This window comes from Heteronotia binoei, chromosome 10 (assembly GCF_032191835.1).
Source record: "Heteronotia binoei isolate CCM8104 ecotype False Entrance Well chromosome 10, APGP_CSIRO_Hbin_v1, whole genome shotgun sequence".
Lineage (NCBI taxonomy): Eukaryota > Metazoa > Chordata > Lepidosauria > Squamata > Gekkonidae > Heteronotia > Heteronotia binoei.
Window position 1 is genome coordinate 57,599,178 of NC_083232.1, and position 18,892 is coordinate 57,618,069.

The 18,892-nt window shown below is 44.6% G+C and overlaps 1 protein-coding gene across 1 annotated transcript in view; it reads right to left on the reverse strand.

The window, feature by feature from the left end:
- The window catches only part of JAZF1 (JAZF zinc finger 1), a 188,232-nt gene extending 183,554 nt beyond the window's left edge, over window positions 1-4,678 (reverse strand). Inside the window, exon 1 of the mRNA XM_060248701.1 lies at window positions 4,226-4,678. Within this exon, the coding sequence (XP_060104684.1) occupies window positions 4,226-4,340 (115 nt within the window). The 5' untranslated portion in view covers window positions 4,341-4,678. The remainder of the gene's footprint in view (window positions 1-4,225) is intronic.
- Window positions 4,679-18,892: the final 14,214 nt, after the last annotated feature.

Sequence of the window (18,892 nt, forward strand, 5' to 3'; positions counted from 1 at the left end):
TCACTGTTCCATTAGGCAGTTCTTGTTCTTCCTCTAGCTGGATGAGGCTGAAGAAGAGCAGGAAGCAAGCCCAGAATGAGCTGGTCAGGATAGCAGCAAGGAAAAGCAGCAGCTGCTGGCATCCATCAGCACTTGGGAGGGCTGCTAGGTCGCAGGCCTCAGGGTTGGTCTCAGTGATTCTGGGGGCCCAGAAAAAAGTCCAAGATGGAGCTCCAGAATCACTGCCACCTCACTCCATCTGGGCCAACCACTGCCCAAGCCTTGGAGGGGCTATGTGGCTGGATACTTCTTTTCCCCACATTTGGGGGGACTGGGGAGGATAATGGTAGACCACCCAGTCTGGACAGCTGCCTGAAATGCCTTGTGACTAAGACCACTACTAGCAGGCCCCCTGCAGTGCTTTGGCATCAGCTAGTTCCCAACAATCTTGGCCCTGAATTTCAGTCCTAAGTACAGCTGACTTTGAAACAAAATATAACACACGACAAATGTTCATGTTTGGAATTTTCTGCTTTGTGGGCTCCTATTGTAAACACACAAGGGAATGCAAAAACTGCTGGAAGCACCATACCTGTGCCTTTTCCAGCTGTCCCTAATAAGTAAACAGAATATTCTGTGAGCATGAGTCTGTCCATTGCAGTGGGTTCATAGGAAGAGTGAATTATTTCACAAAGACTATTCTGTTTCCCCTCCCCCAGTTTGGGCCTTCCTACTGAGAGTAATAAAATAGAATAGCAAGTCCATTCCAATGTCACAGCTGAAGATAATCTGCAATTTAGTTACATTTTTACTGAATCATTTAGGGCTATCCAACCAAGATAGCCATTCTAAACATTTATGATGGCTTGTCAAGTCACTGGGTCAGTCCATATAAATGATTGCCATTGTAAGGGGGCTAGCCTTACAATGGCTCTCCTCCTTCCTTGTAGGTCGGGGACAAAGGGTGGCAAGTGGAGGAGAGCTGTCCCAGAGACACCTACTTAATTGTGGGGTGCCTCAGGGGGCAGTTCTCTCCCCTATGTTGTTTAACATTTACATGCGCCCCCTTGCCCAGATTGCCCGGAGGTATGGGCTGGGCTGTCACCAGTATGCTGATGACACCCAGCTCTATCTATTGATGGACGGCCGAACTGACGATGCCCCTATAAACTTGGACCGGGCGTTGCAAGCCGTGGTGGGCTGGCTCAGGCTGAGTGGGCTAAAGCTGAATCCAGCGAAGACAGAGGTCCTTTGCGTGGGTCGCGGCGGGCCAGGAGGGGAGATCTTCCTACCAACTTTTGACGGTGCGTCACTGATACCAGTGCGCAGGGTCAGGAGCCTGGGAGTGCTACTGGAGCCTTCCCTGACAATGGAGGCCCAGATAGCTGCCACTGCCAAATCTGCCTTCTTCCATCTTAGGAGGGCGAGGCAGTTGGCCCCCTTCCTGGAACGTAGCGACCTGGCAACTTTGATCCATGCAACGGTCACCTCGAGGCTGGACTACTGTAATGCCCTCTACATGGGGCTGCCCTTGTACCGAACGCGGAGGCTGCAGCTAGTGCAGAATGCAGCGGCCAGGCTGTTAGTGGGACTACCACGGTGGGAACATGTACAGCCTAGGCTGCGGGAGCTGCACTGGCTGCCGATTGTGTACCGAGTTCGTTATAAGGTGCTGGTTATTACCTTTAAAGCCCTATATGGCCGAGGACCTGCCTACCTTAGGGACCGCCTCTCCCCTTATGTTCCCCAGAGAGCACTGAGATCTAGCTCTCAAAACCTACTACGAATCCCTGGACCAAGAGAGGCCAGATTGAAGGTAATCAGGGAGCAGGCCTTCTCCACAATGGCTCCCAAATGCTGGAACCAATTACCAGAGGAGGTGCGAGCCCTGCGAGACTTAAATCAATTTCGCAGGGCTTGCAAAACCACCCTCTATCAACTCGCATTTAAGACGGCACCCGGAGATGACACCTAGCCATCCTATACACATTTTGAACTATGGCACTTTAATTTAATTTTATATCTGATAAATTTTTAATTGTTAATTAACTTAATTCTGAATTGTATCTAACTATTTTAATTGTTTTAATGTATTGATGGATTTTAGTGTAATCATGGTGTAAACCATGTCATGTGAGCCGCCCTGAGCCCGCTTCGGCGGGGGAGGGCGGGATATAAGAATAAAATTATTATTATTATTATTATTATTTTTATTATTATTATTGTAGGGTGGAATCTCATTGGAGCAACATAAAGCACTGGGATTAGAATTCTACATTTTTACAATATTCTTTCTCAGCAGTTAGTCATATATTTTTCAAAAGAATTTGTATGTTTCATAATTAATGCAACTTTAGGACAAAGCAACCAACCTCCCATCTCAGATACCAGCGGTGGTCTGATGTATTCATGCCGCACAGTGAGGTGGTAAGAGAGGTCAGAAGGGTGATGTGGCAGAATGGACTCTACCACTTCAGGATGCACTGTTCAGTTTTACACAATATTCACAACCCCACCCCTAATTCAGCATACAAGGCTGAATACTAGGTGTCAGACTCTTTCCTTTGCAGAGAGGGTACTTTTACATGTAGGGGAATATTAAATCTTCAGCTCTCCCCATCTGAAGCAGCCCAGCCCACTCTCTCTTCCTTCTGCTTAATGTATAAATAAGAACACTACAGCCCCTTATGGCACTTTCTAGACTACCAGTGAACTTGAATCCTAAATCTCTGTACTGAGTAGCTCAGTGGCATTCACTTCCCAGCACTTTTTAATGTATTTAGTTTTGGGCCTTTGGTACTGATGGAAGCCACCCCCCCCCCCTTCACCAACACTGCTGGATTTCAGGGTTGCCAGTCTCCAGGTGTGGCCTGGAGATTTCTTCTTTTACAGCTGACCGAGATCAGCTCCTCAGGAGAAAATGGCTGCTTTGAAGGGTGGACTCTAGAGTCTGTGGCATTGTACCCTGCTGAGGCCCCTCCCCTCCCCAAACCCCGCCCTCTCCTAGATCCACTCCCAAAGTCTCTAGGTTTTTTCCAACACAGACCTGGCAACCCTAATTGAACACAAACCCGTGAACATCCTCGTGTGAAATGCAAGGCCTGGCATCGCCTCATTCTGCTCACTGGACGCGCCATCCTTACACGGGTGGCCTACAGATTCCACCGGGAGGCCATCCTCCCCCACCCCCGCTTAGCCGGGCCTCTCCGTCGGCATCCCGGTTTAGGACCTGTTGATATGAGCTGCTGCTTGCTTAACACTGATTGTACGCGACGGAGGGGAAGCGGCAGGCTACAGGTGACGAGCATGCCCGCAGGCTGCCCCCAGCCCTGCGCATCCCCGGCGCTCAGTAGGGCTCTGCTTCGAGGCCCAGCTGGCTTCCCAGCGGCAGGAGCCAGGCGCGGGCGGTGCCCCTCCGCCAGGTCGTGGGTGCCCAGCCCACGCCTTCAAGCCGCTTCTTGGCGCGTTGCGCAGGGCCGGCACGCCGCACAGAGCCCTCCTCCTTCCCCAACAGCAGCTACTTAACCTCCACCCCCGCCGCCGGGGCCCTCGGAGCTCAGTCGGTCTGGCCTGCCTGACACAGCGCCTTCCCGGAGAGACGCCTCCGGCGCACTGAAGCGGCTGGGCTTGGCTGGGAGGGGAACGCCAGCAGCAGCCGCCAGCGCGCCATCCTCGCCTCCACGCCTAGCAACATCGCTGACAGGACGCAGCAGCCGCTGCAGCGTGAGCAGGAGGAAGCGGAATGGCCGCCGCGGCAGCAGCAGAAGCGGCAGCGGCGGCGGCTCCCTCCCCGCAGCCCTGACAGCCAGAGCCGGGGCGGAAGCAGCAGGCGGCGTGCTGGCCGCGTCCTCCGCCGCCGGTCCGGCTGCTCTCCGTCTGCCAATACAAACTCCGCGGCCTCTGCAACAGCCTGCGGCGGCCCGCATGTGTCTCGCAGCCGCCCCGCTGCGCCCTCCCCCCAGGCACCGTCGGCAGCGCCGCCGCCTCCCCTCCCCTCACCCACCCACCCAACACACCCACCCACCCACCTCGTGCCCGCCCGCCCGCCGCCTCCCCCCCATTCATCCCCACTCCCCCCGGCTGGGCTGCAGCCTCGCCGGCTCCCTCGCCCCGCGCCGCCCCTCCCTCTCCCCGCACTCCATGCCAGCCGCTCCCGCCCACCCGCCCGCCGGGCGGCCGTTCTAGCGTGGTCTGGGGTCTCCCGCCGCCGCCCCGGCCCACGCCCTTCCCTGCCGGCCGCACTCACCGATATGGTTGTCCTCGATGTGCTCGATGAGGTCCGCCAGGGTTGGGAAGTGGAGCCCGCAGCCCCCGAAGCGGCAGGTATTGGAGAAGAAGGAGGCGGCGGCGATGCCTGTCATGGTGTTACATGGAGCGTCCCCCGCCACCCCCACCCTGCGGTGCCTACTCTGCCAGGGCCGCCGGCGGGAAAGGCAGACCGGGACCCAAGAGAGGCGATGGAGAGCGGCGAGAGAGGGAGGGAGGGAGGAGGAGGCGGGGGGCTGGGACTGCGAGGAGGTGGCGGCCGCGGCTGCAGCGTCGGGAGCGGCGGAGGGGAGGGACGGGCGGCTGGGTGGGGGGAGATGAGGCAGGCGCAGCTGGGAGGAGGGACCAGTGCCGCACTGTAACAGCTGGGCAACCCCTGCCGTCGCTGCCCGCCTCCGCAGCAGGAGCCATAGACCCAGGGCTGCGCCGAGCACCTTCCCCGCCGAGAGGCGCTGCCTGCGAACAGTTATCTGGGATGAGAAGGGCTGGGCAGGCGAAACGGGGCGGGGGGGGGGGGGAGAAAAGTTGGGGGCGTGTCTCCCCTACCAACTTCAAATAGCCTCATTCTACAGCAAGTTTGGAACTTTCTCTCCTTCTTATACCAGGCTGCTTTAACAGTGAGGGAGGCCCTTAATTATGGTTTTTTTTAATTTTTTAAAATATATTTTTGAACCAAGGCTTAACTCCATAGTCTGTGATGCCAGAGTTTATGCCTGGACTGGTTCATATATACAGGAGGATAAAGTGGTAGAAATGCTGAATGCATCACTTCTGATTGCTGGTGGGGTGGCCTCAAGCTTTGAATGTTCCTTTGCGTTTTAAAAAACCCTCAAAAAAGCATACATATATAAAATGAATATAGTCAGATAAAAGCTGCTAACCCTCTCTTTGTTTGCCCTGCTTTTTTTGTTAGCTGGGAGTTGGTTTTTTCTAATGTTGTTACAGGAGTGTATTCCAAAATATGATCATCCACATGCATATGAAGTGTAAAACAGTTTAGTCCATTCACTGTCACTTTTTTCTTGTATACATGTGAACAAGGCCTTTCTGAGGGAGAAGTGGAGTAGAAGTTAAGAGTGTCTGTCATCAACTATATTCCTCACTGTCATCAGTGATAAACCATCCCCCACTCATCTGCAACAAAGGGTAACGATTCTGTATCCTGAAAGGCCCAGCCTACTTCTGGCTTTTGAGCCCCTCCTCCTAATAAATACTATTTTAAAAATGGCACATGATGTACATTAAAACAAGTTGTGAAACTTGTCAAATGCAAAAAAAAAGTGTACAAGTTTGACCCCTCTTTGACTTTAAGACCCACAGAAAATGGACCTCCTGCCCCCTCCCTTGGTCTCAGGCTTTTCTTTCAAGTATGCTCGAAGTCAGACCGATCTTCTACAAATTGTGCACAAGTTGGATTATATTATTCCTGATTTATTTGTCTCTCGTTTCAGGTATCACAACTTCTTGGAGCTTAACAGAGTATTTTCAGTCCAGATCTTACAATTCTGCATTTACAACCTAATTGTGTTGTAAGGCAAGGGAAGCTCTGCACCAGATGATCATTTTGTGATCTGTGCAGGTTATGTTTACGGCACTAAGCATTTGATAGTTAATAATGCTCATGTTTATTGTTGGCATGGCACAGAGGTACAAATGGGAATCCTTAGTCCTTCTGGTATTTGTAGGGTGGAATTTAGATTGCATCCCCCTCAGCCATCTTTCACTGATGAAGCTGTACTGTCCTCATTCATTTCAACCATGCAACAGTTTAGTTGTTTTGCACTTTAAATATGAGCCCTGTCTCATGATGTCATATTAGTGTACCGTTAGCATAGCAGAGTCTCAGATCAGGCCATTGGGGTGCTTCCAGATATTTTCTGCTCCACCAGTTACAAGCTTGCAACTTTGCACTCAGTGTTTGTATGGGCACTGTGTAAACCAGAGATGTCGAACTCATTTGTTATGAGGGCCGGATCTGACATAAATGAGACCTTGTTGGGCCGGGCCATGTCAGGCCGGACCATGTTGGACTGGGCCACATGTGTACCTATTTAAGATTAGGTAACGGATATATAAACTTTATAAAGGACACAGATAAACACAATTATATATATAAACATGCTTAAAACATTAGCACTCATTGGTCTTAAAGGTGCTTTCTTTGTATTTCTCCCACAGGATCCAAGGAACTGGGCAAAGGAAGCTCTGGCTCTTTCCTTCCTTCCCCAGGGGACTGGCGGGGGGAGGAGCCTCAACCAATAGAAGGGAGGCTTGGCTCAGTAGCTCTACTGTGCAATTGAGTGAGCCTGTAAAAACAAGCTCTGCCTCTCCCCCCTTCCTCCCTCAGCCAAAGGAGAAAAAAAAGGTTTTGCTCTGTAACTCCTGTGTGATTGCACAACCCTGGCAAAGCAAGCTGTGATATAGAAGGAAGCAAGCGAGAAGGAGAAAGAAGCAGATGACAGCCATTTGCTTGGGGCCTGATAGGAGCCTTCTGAGGGTCTGATTTGGCCCCGGACTGCATGTTTGACACCCTGTAAATGCATCATTTTCTCCAGTAGGTGGTTTCCTTCATTCTGACACTCTGCCTTGTCCTTATTAAATGAACTACAAGTCCCACTTAGAGACTGCCATAATTATTTCCCTCTGCTCAGTATCAGGTTGCCACTATATGTTGGCCCTGGTTATGGATACAACAGTAAAAAGTAAAAGCATTTCCATCCCTGTTGACAATTCTAGAACCCACAATATATATATTTTCATTTCTAGACCAGTCAAAGTTGTGTAATCTTGTACACATGATATACTTGTACAAATTAGCTGAATGACCATTCCAGGGTCATAAGCATAGGGGTTTTTTTTACTGCTTAAGTAACCCTTTTAACATAGTATATAGCCACTGGTAGAAAGTGTTAGCAGCATGATTAGGATTGTGGGGTACATTGGTACTAAAGGATATCTGAAATTATTTACTGATTCGTCACTATTGATAAAATACACAAGGGTGTAGTAAAGCATGGCATTTCACTTGCTGCTAAAATTATGCACATGTGCTTACAGAATTAGGCTCCCACTACTAAGTTTTAACTTTGAATTGCAGGTTTTTATTGTTATTATTGTATGTTGTGATCCGCCCTGAGCCCGTTTACAGGAAAGGGCAGAATATAAGTCAACTAAATAAATAAGTTAAATGTCCACACAGTATCTTGCAGTAAGTACAATATGCATAGCACAATAGGATATAAAATAGCTACGTACAGAGTAAGCTTCCTGCCTCCAGTGATTTACTCTAGAATGCAGGGCTTTTTTTTTTTGTAGTATGAACTCCTTTGCATATTAGGCCAAACATCCTTGATGTAGCCAATCCTCCAAGAGCCTACAGGGCTCCTACTGTAAGTTCCAGGAGGATTGACTACATCAGGGGTATGTGGCCTAATATGCAAAGAAGTTCCTGCTGCAAAAAAAGCCCTGCTAGAATGTTTAATGTTTAATTCGATTTATACCCTGCCCTCCCCGCCAAGGCAGGCTCATCAGAATGCATAGAAGTGCCCTGTGGTGCAGAGTGGTAAAGCTGCAGTTCTGCAGTCCGAGCTCCCTGCTCATGACCTGAGTCAAAAACAACTGGTGCTTGCACAGGGGGACTACCTTTATTTTTTTAGAATGCATAGATGCCATTTCTGATGTTGAGAAACAGGTGGATAAAAGTTGATTTATACCCTGCCCTCCCCGCCAAGGCGGGCTCATCAGAATGCATAGAAGTGCCCAGTGGCGCAGAGTGGTAAAGCTGCGGTTCTGCAGTCTAAGCTCCCTGTTCATGCCCTGAGTCGAAAACAACTGGTGCTTGCACAGGGGACTACCTTTACCTTTTTAGAATGCATAGATGCCATTTCTGATGTTGAGGAGAAACAGGTGGATAAAAGTGGGTCCATCTATTGGATCCATTGTAACAGTGATTTCTTCCATCAATTTATTTTGAATGTAGGAACATTTTCTTGCAAAGTACCCTAGAGCACATAACTGAATTAATAGGTGGATTATTCACATACTACTTAAACTAACATTATTACTAAAAATGAGTGAGACTATACCAGATAAAGGGTTAGATCCCATATAAGTTCCATGCATGGAAGCACACTGTCCTCACCCACCCCCTTCTGAAGCAACAGAAAATACCGTTAGAAGTGCTGTTCCTGGCGATGGGATCCCCAGGACCAACGTGAGGGGAGAGTTGATCCCTTCTTGTGTGTGGATCTTTTATTATTATTATTGGATACAATCAAATGATTGGTGAACTTATTACATATGCTTAATTGGAGGATACTTTTAAATAATTCCACATGGCAGTTATTCTAATGTAACATATAACATACACGATTTGTGTGTTGGTAAAGCCTTTGGTTTGACTTTTCTGCCTGACTGCTACTCAGGGGCAGGACTGGATCTACATGTTTTTGAGGGGGGCAAAATTAAAAAATTGCACCCCCTTATGGGTCATTCTATCTTATTGTGCCATAGAATACAATGGACTACATACCCAACTTGGTGCCCCCCCTAGATCCGGCCCTGCGCAGGGGCTAGAAAGGCTGAAGACCCTCTGCTTTCTTGTCTGTGAATTATTCTGCAATTGGCTGAGTAATTCAGCTCCTGTGAAGTTTTGAAGGGCAGAAAGGAGACATGTGCATGTTTAGAGAATCTAGAGGCCAGGAAGGGTGAAACTGATGTACTGATTGATGTATGGGCCTCTGGCCTTCACACAATGTCCTGCTCATGTACAGTGACTCACAATATGATCTGAGAAGTTTTCTACATAATACCACAATTATGCCCCCCTTGGTACAGAAGAAATCAGCTGACCTGCATGGCCATGTAATGTGCAGTAGCCCTAAGCAGCTTGTTCTTCTCTAGCAGAGCCAACTAAGCAGAGTGACTCCCTTCTAAGGTTCAGTGGGCTTAGAGAGGGTATAATTCTGCTTAGACTTAAAACTGCTGTTCTGCTTAATATAAAACAGTTCTTAGGTGCTGCATTGGTTTTAGCAGTGATTCTCTGTTGAAGAAAACTCAGCATGCATGTAACTTAAGGTAAGACAGATGTCACAGTCTGTCATTCACCTGTCTACTAAATTCTGCACCTGCCTACCAATGCTCCCTCTAAGCTGTGGAGCCTTGTGAGCAAAAATTCTACCTTGTGAGCTACTGGCATTAAAGTTGTGAGTGAGTGACTTGGCTATTGCATATATTAGTTTGTTCTGGGGTCATTTTTCCTGAGCTAAGAAAATGTGTGAGCTGGAGGCTAAAAAACTATGAGCTAGTTTACGCTAACTCAGCTTAGGGGGAATACTGCTGCTTCCATTTCACAGGGTGGTTTCTCATAAATAGCAGATGAAATGGTCAACCTGTATCTAGACAGGGCCACATCAGAATGTGTGATAATGTGTGTATAAATCCCCTGCACACTAAAAATTAGATGGTGGGACAAACAATTCTAGCCTAGCCTTCTCTTTGCATTTTCTACACACGGGCTAGACATGTCTTTTGTCTGGGAGTATTTCTTCATTAATTTGTCTGGAGAGTTATGGTCAGCAGTATTGTTTGTGAAAACTTGGCCATTATAGGCTATAATCCTAAGGATGTTTTCCTGGGAATAAGCCCCTTTGAATAATATAGGGCTTACCTCTGAGTAGACCAATTTAGGGTTGTCCTCATAGTCACAATAATGACATAGGGTTTGGTCTTCATTTCTTTGGAAACACTTGTGTTAATTTGCAATATCTGAACTTATTGTGTGCAAGAGATATTTTTCCAACTGGAAAGACTCTGTCTTCATTACATGTTGAATTGCCTTTTTTTTTTTGTCACTGGTGCATTTTAGTGGCCAGGAAATGAGGGCTCAGATCACATATACAAAACAAACAAGACCTAGAAAGAAATTAATCTTAACATGCTTGCATCAGACCCAGAAGCTTGAATGACATTTTTTCATCAGTAAGCTATTCACTAGAGAGGCAGACTGATTAATTGATTTAAAATTACATTTTCCCAAGGCTCAAATTCATAGACAGCTTTATTTAAAACTAAAAAGAAAATATGCTTGACATATGGGTTCCTCTGAACATGAAAGGTTTTCTTTCTCTTACTATCAGTCTCCTTAAAGTAAAATCAGTTTGCATAAAATAAATCCAGTAGAGGCACATAAGTAGATCCAGTTTTGTGTATTAAAATACATTTCCCAGAGAATAGGTTGAGCAAGCGGCAGCTTAGAAATGTGATAATTGTCTATTTAGAAAGTTCCTGTTTGAAGGTTTTTTAGGGGTAGCAGCCTGAATAACCTAGTTTGACCTGAGGGCTTGGGAGCATTGGCCACAGTCAGTACTTAGGTGGGTGACCACAAACTGGGGTAGCTATATGGAAGAAGGCAATGGCAAAGCACCTCTTTTCTTTGCTTGCACACTCCATGGTTGGGGCCGCCATGAATTGGTTGCAACTCAGCAGCAGATTCTTAGGGCTTAGCAGTCCTGATCTATTCTAGCAGGAACAAACTTGTGAGATTCTTCAGCATTTGTTGATCATAGCAATTGGCATAGGTGTTAGGGAACCTGAGACAGTAGCTTTCTGTCTTCATTGCAAGTAGTTCTGGTGTGTCTAGGTGAAAGAGGGGGTATGCTTGACTTGCCACAAAATGCTTCCCCTATTCCAGGGGTGGCCAATGGTAGCTCTCCAGATGTTTTTTGCTTACAGTTCCCATGAGCCCCAGTCAGCATGGCCAATGGCTGGGGCTGATGGAAGTTGTAGGTAAAAAACATCTGGATAGCTACCGTTAGCCACCCTTGCCCTATTCCATTTGTGTGTATAGCTATGCATAATGAGCTTGGGAAATTCTGCGCAACCTTTATTTATGGAATTTATGTGCTGCTTCTCCATAGATCTGCTCAAGGCAGCTTATGTGCATGACAGCATATATATATATCACATAAAATAAACGTTTGGTCCTTGGAATATGTCAGTAGTGGAAAGTGCTGTCAAGTTGACTCTGTAAGGATTCGAAGCAAGAGACGTTCAGAGATGGTTTGCCATTGCCTGCCTCTGTGTAGCAACCCTGAACTTCTTTCATGGTCTCCCATCCAAACACTAACCAGAGCCGACCCTGCTGAGATTCTGATACTGGGCTAGTCTGAGCTGTCCAGGGCAAGGCAGGCATATGCTACAGAACGGAACTATGTAATACCAGGAATATGATAGCCAAAATCTCTTTTCTAAAATATGGCTTATGGGTTAAACAAAAACAACAAGCCCCATTGAAGATCTGAGAAGGGAATGGAGTTTTGTGCTGCCATTTTGTAGGTGGTACTAAGTTCTGCCTCTTTCAGATTGGCTGCAGGTTGAGTTTTAACATAGAGGCTCCGCCCACAGCCATACCACCATTTCCCATTTAAATTGGAACACGATATTTTCCTTTGATCCAGCTTAAAAGGGAAAGCCCTGGGGGGGGGGGGCGGGGACCCTCACAAGTCATGCTAGGAAAGAGTACAACATGTGTAAGCACCACAATAAAGCAGGGGCACGCTTTATTCCACCCTAGAGAAAAAAATCCCTGTGTGGAAACAGGCTTTTTTGAATTTCAGAGCTTTTGCTTAATGGATTAGCATGTCTGTGGAGTTTCTCTTATCAGTCAGTAGCATTTGTTGTGTCTCTGTTTCTCTTCATTTCCCTGAACTTTCCTTATTTTCTTTTTCTTAAAATTTTTGCAACAGTCCTTATCAAAACATTATAATAAGCAATACAGCATTCTGCTAAAGCAGCTGAAGAACTAGAGACACAGTACTCACAGGTAATTCAACAACTACTGGACACAAAGTGTCTGTGTTCCTACATTCAGTAAGAGCTAAACTTTGCGGTTTAGTAAGAGCTAAACTTTGTGGTTCAGTAAGAGCTAAACTTTGCTCAGGGCAAGAGCTTGCAGGGCAGAGGAACCATAATACAACAAAGAGTCATTGAGCTCATTATCTGAATGTGCATCCTGAGCATCTCTGTGAGTTTGTACACTTCCACTGGACCATAGAGAAGGAGAGAGAGCTGTTTGTCTTTGCCAATGCTGCACAAGCACATTGCCACCTAGTGGCCCTTCTGGCAAATCCCAGATTGTCAAATGCCTCCCTGCACTTGTGCTGCTGACATTAATGTGGTCTTCTGTTTACATAAACTGCACTGTTCGTTGGCAAATATAAACAGTCCAGATGTTTGGATGCTGAAGTCTTCTGAACAAATTTTTGTAGCACCTTTCTCCTGAGACTTTGATTTGTCTGTAAGTGCTTACTAAGCAGAGTTCCAATGCTATGTTGTACATAAAACTATTTTTTGCAGAGTTGTTTTCTATAGGTAACTGAACTGTCTTTCATTTCAAGATGGAAATTCAGAACTCCTTGTTCACACTTCTAGATGCCAAGCTGGTGTGTCTCAACAGATATCTGTTTCTAAAATTACACTCACTTGCTTTTAAAATGCTAACCATTTTTCATGATCCACTGAGTCATTAGTGCATTAAGACACAGAGTGTGGTACAGGTTATCAGTAATTTCGCCCTTTCCTCCCTAAATAGCTACTGTTGGACTGACATTTATGTAACTAATATATACCATATCAGGTTACACTAATGGACCTTAAAACAATAGAACCAGTCTTTGAATCTGCATGTCAATGACTTAGGAACAGACCTAATTGATATAATAAGACTATAGACTAGTCAGTTCCAGACATCCCTTGTAATGAACCACCACTTCATATGTTGTTCAAGATTCTATGAGATGGGTCCAGAGATTCAAGTCTTCCCAACGAGTCTCGTTCACTTTCTAAAATAAGCAAGTATCCAGCTTTCCTGCATGGAATTATGCTGGGGAACTTGATAAGGTTTTTAAAAAAAAGAAAAAAAAGAAAATGATACACTGGCAGTGTTTTTATTGTCATATAGTTTCAATAATTCAAATCAGATTACATTTTCTAAATGTTCGGCTAATATTTCCATGCAAATCCACATGAGATTTTAATATCCAACTTCTCCATAGTGTAATAACTTGTTCTTGGAAATCAGGCTAATGAAGAAAGGACTACATTATTTTTCTACAATATTGGCATTCTGTTCATTATTTCTGAGGAAATACCAGAGTTCTTTTTGCCTCTCTTCCTTTTTTCAAGAATGTTTGCCATAACTATGTATTGAAATCCTAACTGTTTATTATAGTGGCAATGTGGTGTGTTTATAGACAGCTCAGTTTTCTCACTCTCGCTGCTTTCCTTCACAATACATTGTTCATTTTCATGAACAACACTCATCTCCAGCTTCCTTTCCAGGGCTTAGGTGGATGATTAAAGTTTTTGCTGATGTGATACATTTATTATTCAATGAAGGGAGTAATATTTAGTAACCCTGTACAGATATGACTATAAGAAAGAATTCTTCCCAAAAGTTACAAGGGATTTGAGGTATAAGTAAGCTTGCTCTAAGGACTGGAGACACAATCCAGCAACTAAATTTTAATATGCCTTCCACTGGTTTCTTCACTTTATTTATAAAGAAAGACCATTTAGAGCTGAGTTGTTCATTAAAAAAAATCAGATCTGGAATTCAAAGCAATGTCTTCAGTTAAGGCCAATAATATTGTTAATTAGCAGCTGTTTCCTCTGTGTATGCCACTGAGGCTTGGCAAGAGCAGAGGCCTGTGCTTTCATAAGTAAAGAGAGAACAGCAGAGACATATTACAGCTGCAGTCATTAGACAAGAAGAATGCATTCAGTTTGTGCTATGGGGATCCTATTTTAATGCATACAGTTGCTTTAGGGGGGTGGGTTTCCTATTGGTGCAAAAGAAAAATTAAAAAGTCAGGCTTTGATTATTGGCTTATTTGCGTGAAAGAAAATAGATTTAGGACCAGGCTGCTGAACTGACTTTTCTTCCCAGCAGTTCCAGGTATAGGAAAACAAAGGTTGTTTCTTGCCCTTTTTAATTTAAGAAATACAGCTCCCTCCTGTGGCATGGGAGCTACCTCAGCCCGCCCTCCTTTTTTCCAGCTAGAAAGACATCTGACATTCTGGGCTGAACACTAGGTTTCTTGTTCAATCAGAGATTGGGAGCTAGTGGGGTTGAGAGTCTCAGTGGCAGAGCGGTTAGAGAGTTGGACTAGAACATGGAACAACTGGGTTTGAAATCCCACTCATGCTATGGAAGCTTGCCAGGTGACCTTGGGCCCATCACAATCTCTCACAGCCTAACTACCTCCCAGAGTTGTTGTGAGGATGACATGAAGGAGGGGAGAACAAAGTGATAAGCCACTCTGGATCCCATAAAAGGAAAAATAAAATAGTAAGAATAGGTGCTTGTTCCTGCCCGGCAACAGCACTTGCCATTTGGACTGTCCATCTTTCCCTCTAATTTGGCAAGAGCAGATTTCCTGGTAGTAGTGTGGCCAAAGAACTGTGCTTGGACTATTTCAGATTGGCCAGAAAGGGTACTTTATTTGGTGTTTCACTTTGCTGCTCTTTCCCTTCCGAGGTTGGGTAATTTCTGCTTTATTAGGCCTGGTTGAGATTGGGTAGCCCCAGTTGAGTAGGTGGGCCAAGCACCCTGAGAAATCTTATAATGGGGGGAGGCTTCCCAAGCCAGCCTGTCATAGTTCACCAAGCAGGGGGTTGGGGGGTGCCTTGGGGGCAAGGTTTCAGCAGCTGCTCTTGACAAATCATTGTATGCAAGGTAGGAGAAACTACTGGTGGATTAAGGACATTTTGGCTAGGAGTGGGGTGGGATTGCTTGGGGGTGCCCACAATGAGGGTTGGGGTTAATAAAGTTCATATAATTGGTTAAGAAATAAATCCCATGAATGAATTTATCTTTCTGGAGTAGCAAGGAATTACATAATACAAATAAAGAAAATATCAAAGCTCCCAAAGATAAACTTTTTAACTGTGATGCAGAATAAGCCAGGACACCTCTCTCCATTACAGACACTAGTCACAATAGTTTAGATGAATACATTTCTGACATATAAAGTGCTATGCTCAGAAAGCACACACGTACATGCTAAATGCCTAAGCAGCACAGTGCAGTAAATGTACCAGGTAAGCATAAGTAATGTTCTGCTCAGCAAGGAGACTGTGAGTCAGCAAACTATGATTCTACACTCACATACAAAGCAGTTTTATTCATTTACATAATTCATACTGTCCTACAGGATTTATAATGCTTAAAAATACTGCTCACATCTTTCCCATATCTAAAAAAGGATACTGTATTGCTGGATAAAATGTTGAAAATGACAGCCAAAATGATCAGGGGTTTATTGTACCTTCCCTACAAGGAAAGGCTAATGAGTTTGGAGCTTTTCAATTTACAGAAAAGAAGATTAAGCAGGGAGACTTGTTAAAAGTTTATAAAACTATGCACAGGGTGAAAAAGTGGATATAAGTTTTTCACTCTCTCCCATAATACCTCAGAACTTGACAACCCAATGAAACTGACGGATAGTAGGTTCAGGATACACAAAAGAAGTATCTTGTAGCACAGTGCTATCCATATTTACATCCTTCACTTCACCCTTAGGGTTCAAAGAGTACTTGATTGGAGGATTCTTTGCCACAGGATAGGCCACTGTTTTGGTTCGCTTTAAAAGAAGACTAGACATCTTCATGGAGGATAGATCAGTCAATGAGTATTAGCCATGAAGACTAAATGGAACATCCTTGTTCAGAAACACTAATCCTCTGAATAGCAGTGTTGGGGGGAAAGAACAGAAGGAGACTTTGACCTTTATGCCCTGGCCTTCTGTTGATCACAGTGTGCAACTGGATGGTGATTTAGATGACCCATTGCTCTGATCCAGCATGGCTGCTCTTATACTGTAGCCTGCTAATGTATTTTCACTTATGTGGAATACATTCTATTTAATATAAGAAGATTCAACAAATGAGGGATTCAAGGAAATATTGCAACCTCTCTCCTTCACCCAAATACAAAGAGTGCTGTATGTAGAGATTCTAGCAAATTTATAGGAGATATGCTGTTTATGCAGAAATAAATGGAGAGTGGCAAAAACACAGGTAGCTTTTCAGTTCATAAAAAAATGGATTTATGAGTCGGCTGTAATGTGGAATTGCAAGATGGCTTGTAGTGCATGTCTGTATCTAGCACAGTGAGCAAGTAAAGTCCTTGCAGGCTTTCAGACCATGATCAACAAGAGCAGCTTGTAAAGCAAATATTTGTGCATTTTTTTTCAGTTTCATCTAGAGGTTTAGATAACAAACAATGAGTGTCATCAGACTGATTTAGGGAGCTGTCCCTGTAAAAAGAAACTACCAGCCAGAGCTGCAAACTGTTAATGAGTATAACTTCAAAACAGTGTTGTGCTGATCTATTCAGCCTCAGAGCTTAATCTAATTCCTATCAATGAATGAAACATCAGCTTTGTGTGTGTATAGAATAGAGCATCATCAGAAAGAAATCCAATATTTGCCTCTCTAGCCTGGCTTGTGTTGAGGCTTTGCCAATAGCGTTATGTTTAAGCCAAGTTTCATCTTGGACCACATGAGATGGAGTGTGAATTCATTTTTACTCGTCTCTCCTTATAAAAAGGATAGTATAATCATAGTCAAGCGCAACCCTCCCAAACTATCAGCCTCTCCAATTTTTCAGATAATGTGGCTACATTTAAGGAATTCAGTCTATTTCTTGGTTTACATATAAATTCTGTACTAAGTTTGCTTAATTCTACACACAAAAGCACATACCTGAAATGTTGCCATTGATACTGGCACTTATCTAGATAACTCCACTCCTGCTCTGCACACCTCTGACTTTTCTTAGCTCCTCTTCAGGCTGTTTCTCTCTGTTCTTCCATCTGCATATCGGCAATTTATTTATAAATTTATTTGATTTACTTTGTTTATATCCTACTTTTCTCCACAATGGGCAGCCAAAGTGGCTTACAATATTCTCTCCTCCTCCATTTTATCTTCACAATGGTATGTGACTGGGCCAATGTCACTCCAGGAAGTCCCTATAGCATAGCTGGGAGATTCAAACCTGGGTTTCCCAACTCCTCATCTGATCATGTGAACATCATACCATCCTGGCTCTGCCTAGACTGTAAATGTGTACAGAGTTCCCCTTCTCTGAGGACTGCCTTGAACTTTTCATTGTTTGAAAGGCCACCAGTAGGATAAACCTTCCTAATCTGGGACAACAATAAAAAAGTATATACACCTTGACTGTGAAATGTTTTTATTCATGATCAGGGGATGTGGCACAATCCCAGTAACAATTGTGTGTGCTGTGATTGCAGAAACCCTATTTTCCTTCTTCAGTGTTTTTTTTGTGTGTGTTCCAAGTTACATTAAAACATTTTAATAGCACTTCTAATATTTCCCCTCAGGGCATCTTTAAATTGTTACTGGGTGTCCATTTTCTAATTTAAATGGCTTGCCTGTGGAAGCTTTTTTGCCTTGTGCAAGCCTGGACATATGGATTGAAGAGCTTAATGCTTTTTAAAAAGGGAGCTACATAGCCCTGCTAATACATTTATATAAGTTACTAGCCTAACAAAATTCTTACTAGCCCACCTACATCCCCCATACATGAATTAAAAGCAAAAGAGAGAAAGAAGAAAATAAACTCTAGTCAGAAACTCCAGTTTTGAAAAACGGTTAAAGAACCGTTCTGGGATTCCAAAAATATATAGGGGACATTATGTTTATTTTTGCTTTGCAGGAACATAATGTATATTAAGTCTGCAATAACATGCAATAAAAGTAAAAACTAAAAAAACACTGAATCTACTAATGCCAGAACTTTTAAGAGTCAAGATTAATTGTTCTGTGATTATTCAGTATTTCTCTTTTTAATACCTTGTAATAAAGGGACAATTCTTTGCTTTCTGTAATGGAGAGTCACTCCTTCCTTCACAATCATCTTTTTATAGCAGCAGGGCTTTCCAACTGAAGCTGGACATCCCCTTACCCCCACCCCCCTCAGTTTTCTTGAAACATGGTGCTTTACACACAGGGATAGACTTCTGTGGCATATCATTTGCTGCTGTGGCTGTAAATGTAGTGCAAGGGCAATGGGGCTTTCTTTCCCTGCCCCGTCCCCTATCATAGCCATTTTCTCTTAAATGCAACTGAGGGAGATTGTTTGTTTTCTTTTAAATCACAGTTGACATATCGTTACAGTATTAAAAGAAGAAGAAGACTGCAGATTTATACCCCGCCCTTCTCTCTGAATCAGAGACTCAGAGTGGCTTACAATCTCCTATATCTTCTGCCCCCACAACAGACACCCTGTGAGATGGGTGGGGCTGAGAGGGCTCTCACAGCAGCTTCCCTTTCAAGGACATAAGAACATAAGAGAAGCCATGTTGAATCAGGCCAATGGCCCATCCAGTCCAACACTCTGTGTCACACAGTGGCCAAAAAAATTATATATATACACACTGTGGCTAATAGCCACTGATGGACCTCTGCTCCATATTTTCATCTAACCCCCTCTTGAACTCCTGCGATAGCTATGGCTGATCCAAGGTCATTCCAGCAGGTGCAAGTGGAGGAGTGGGGAATCAAACCCGGTTCTCCCAGATAAGAATACGCACACTTAACCACTACACCAAACTAGCTT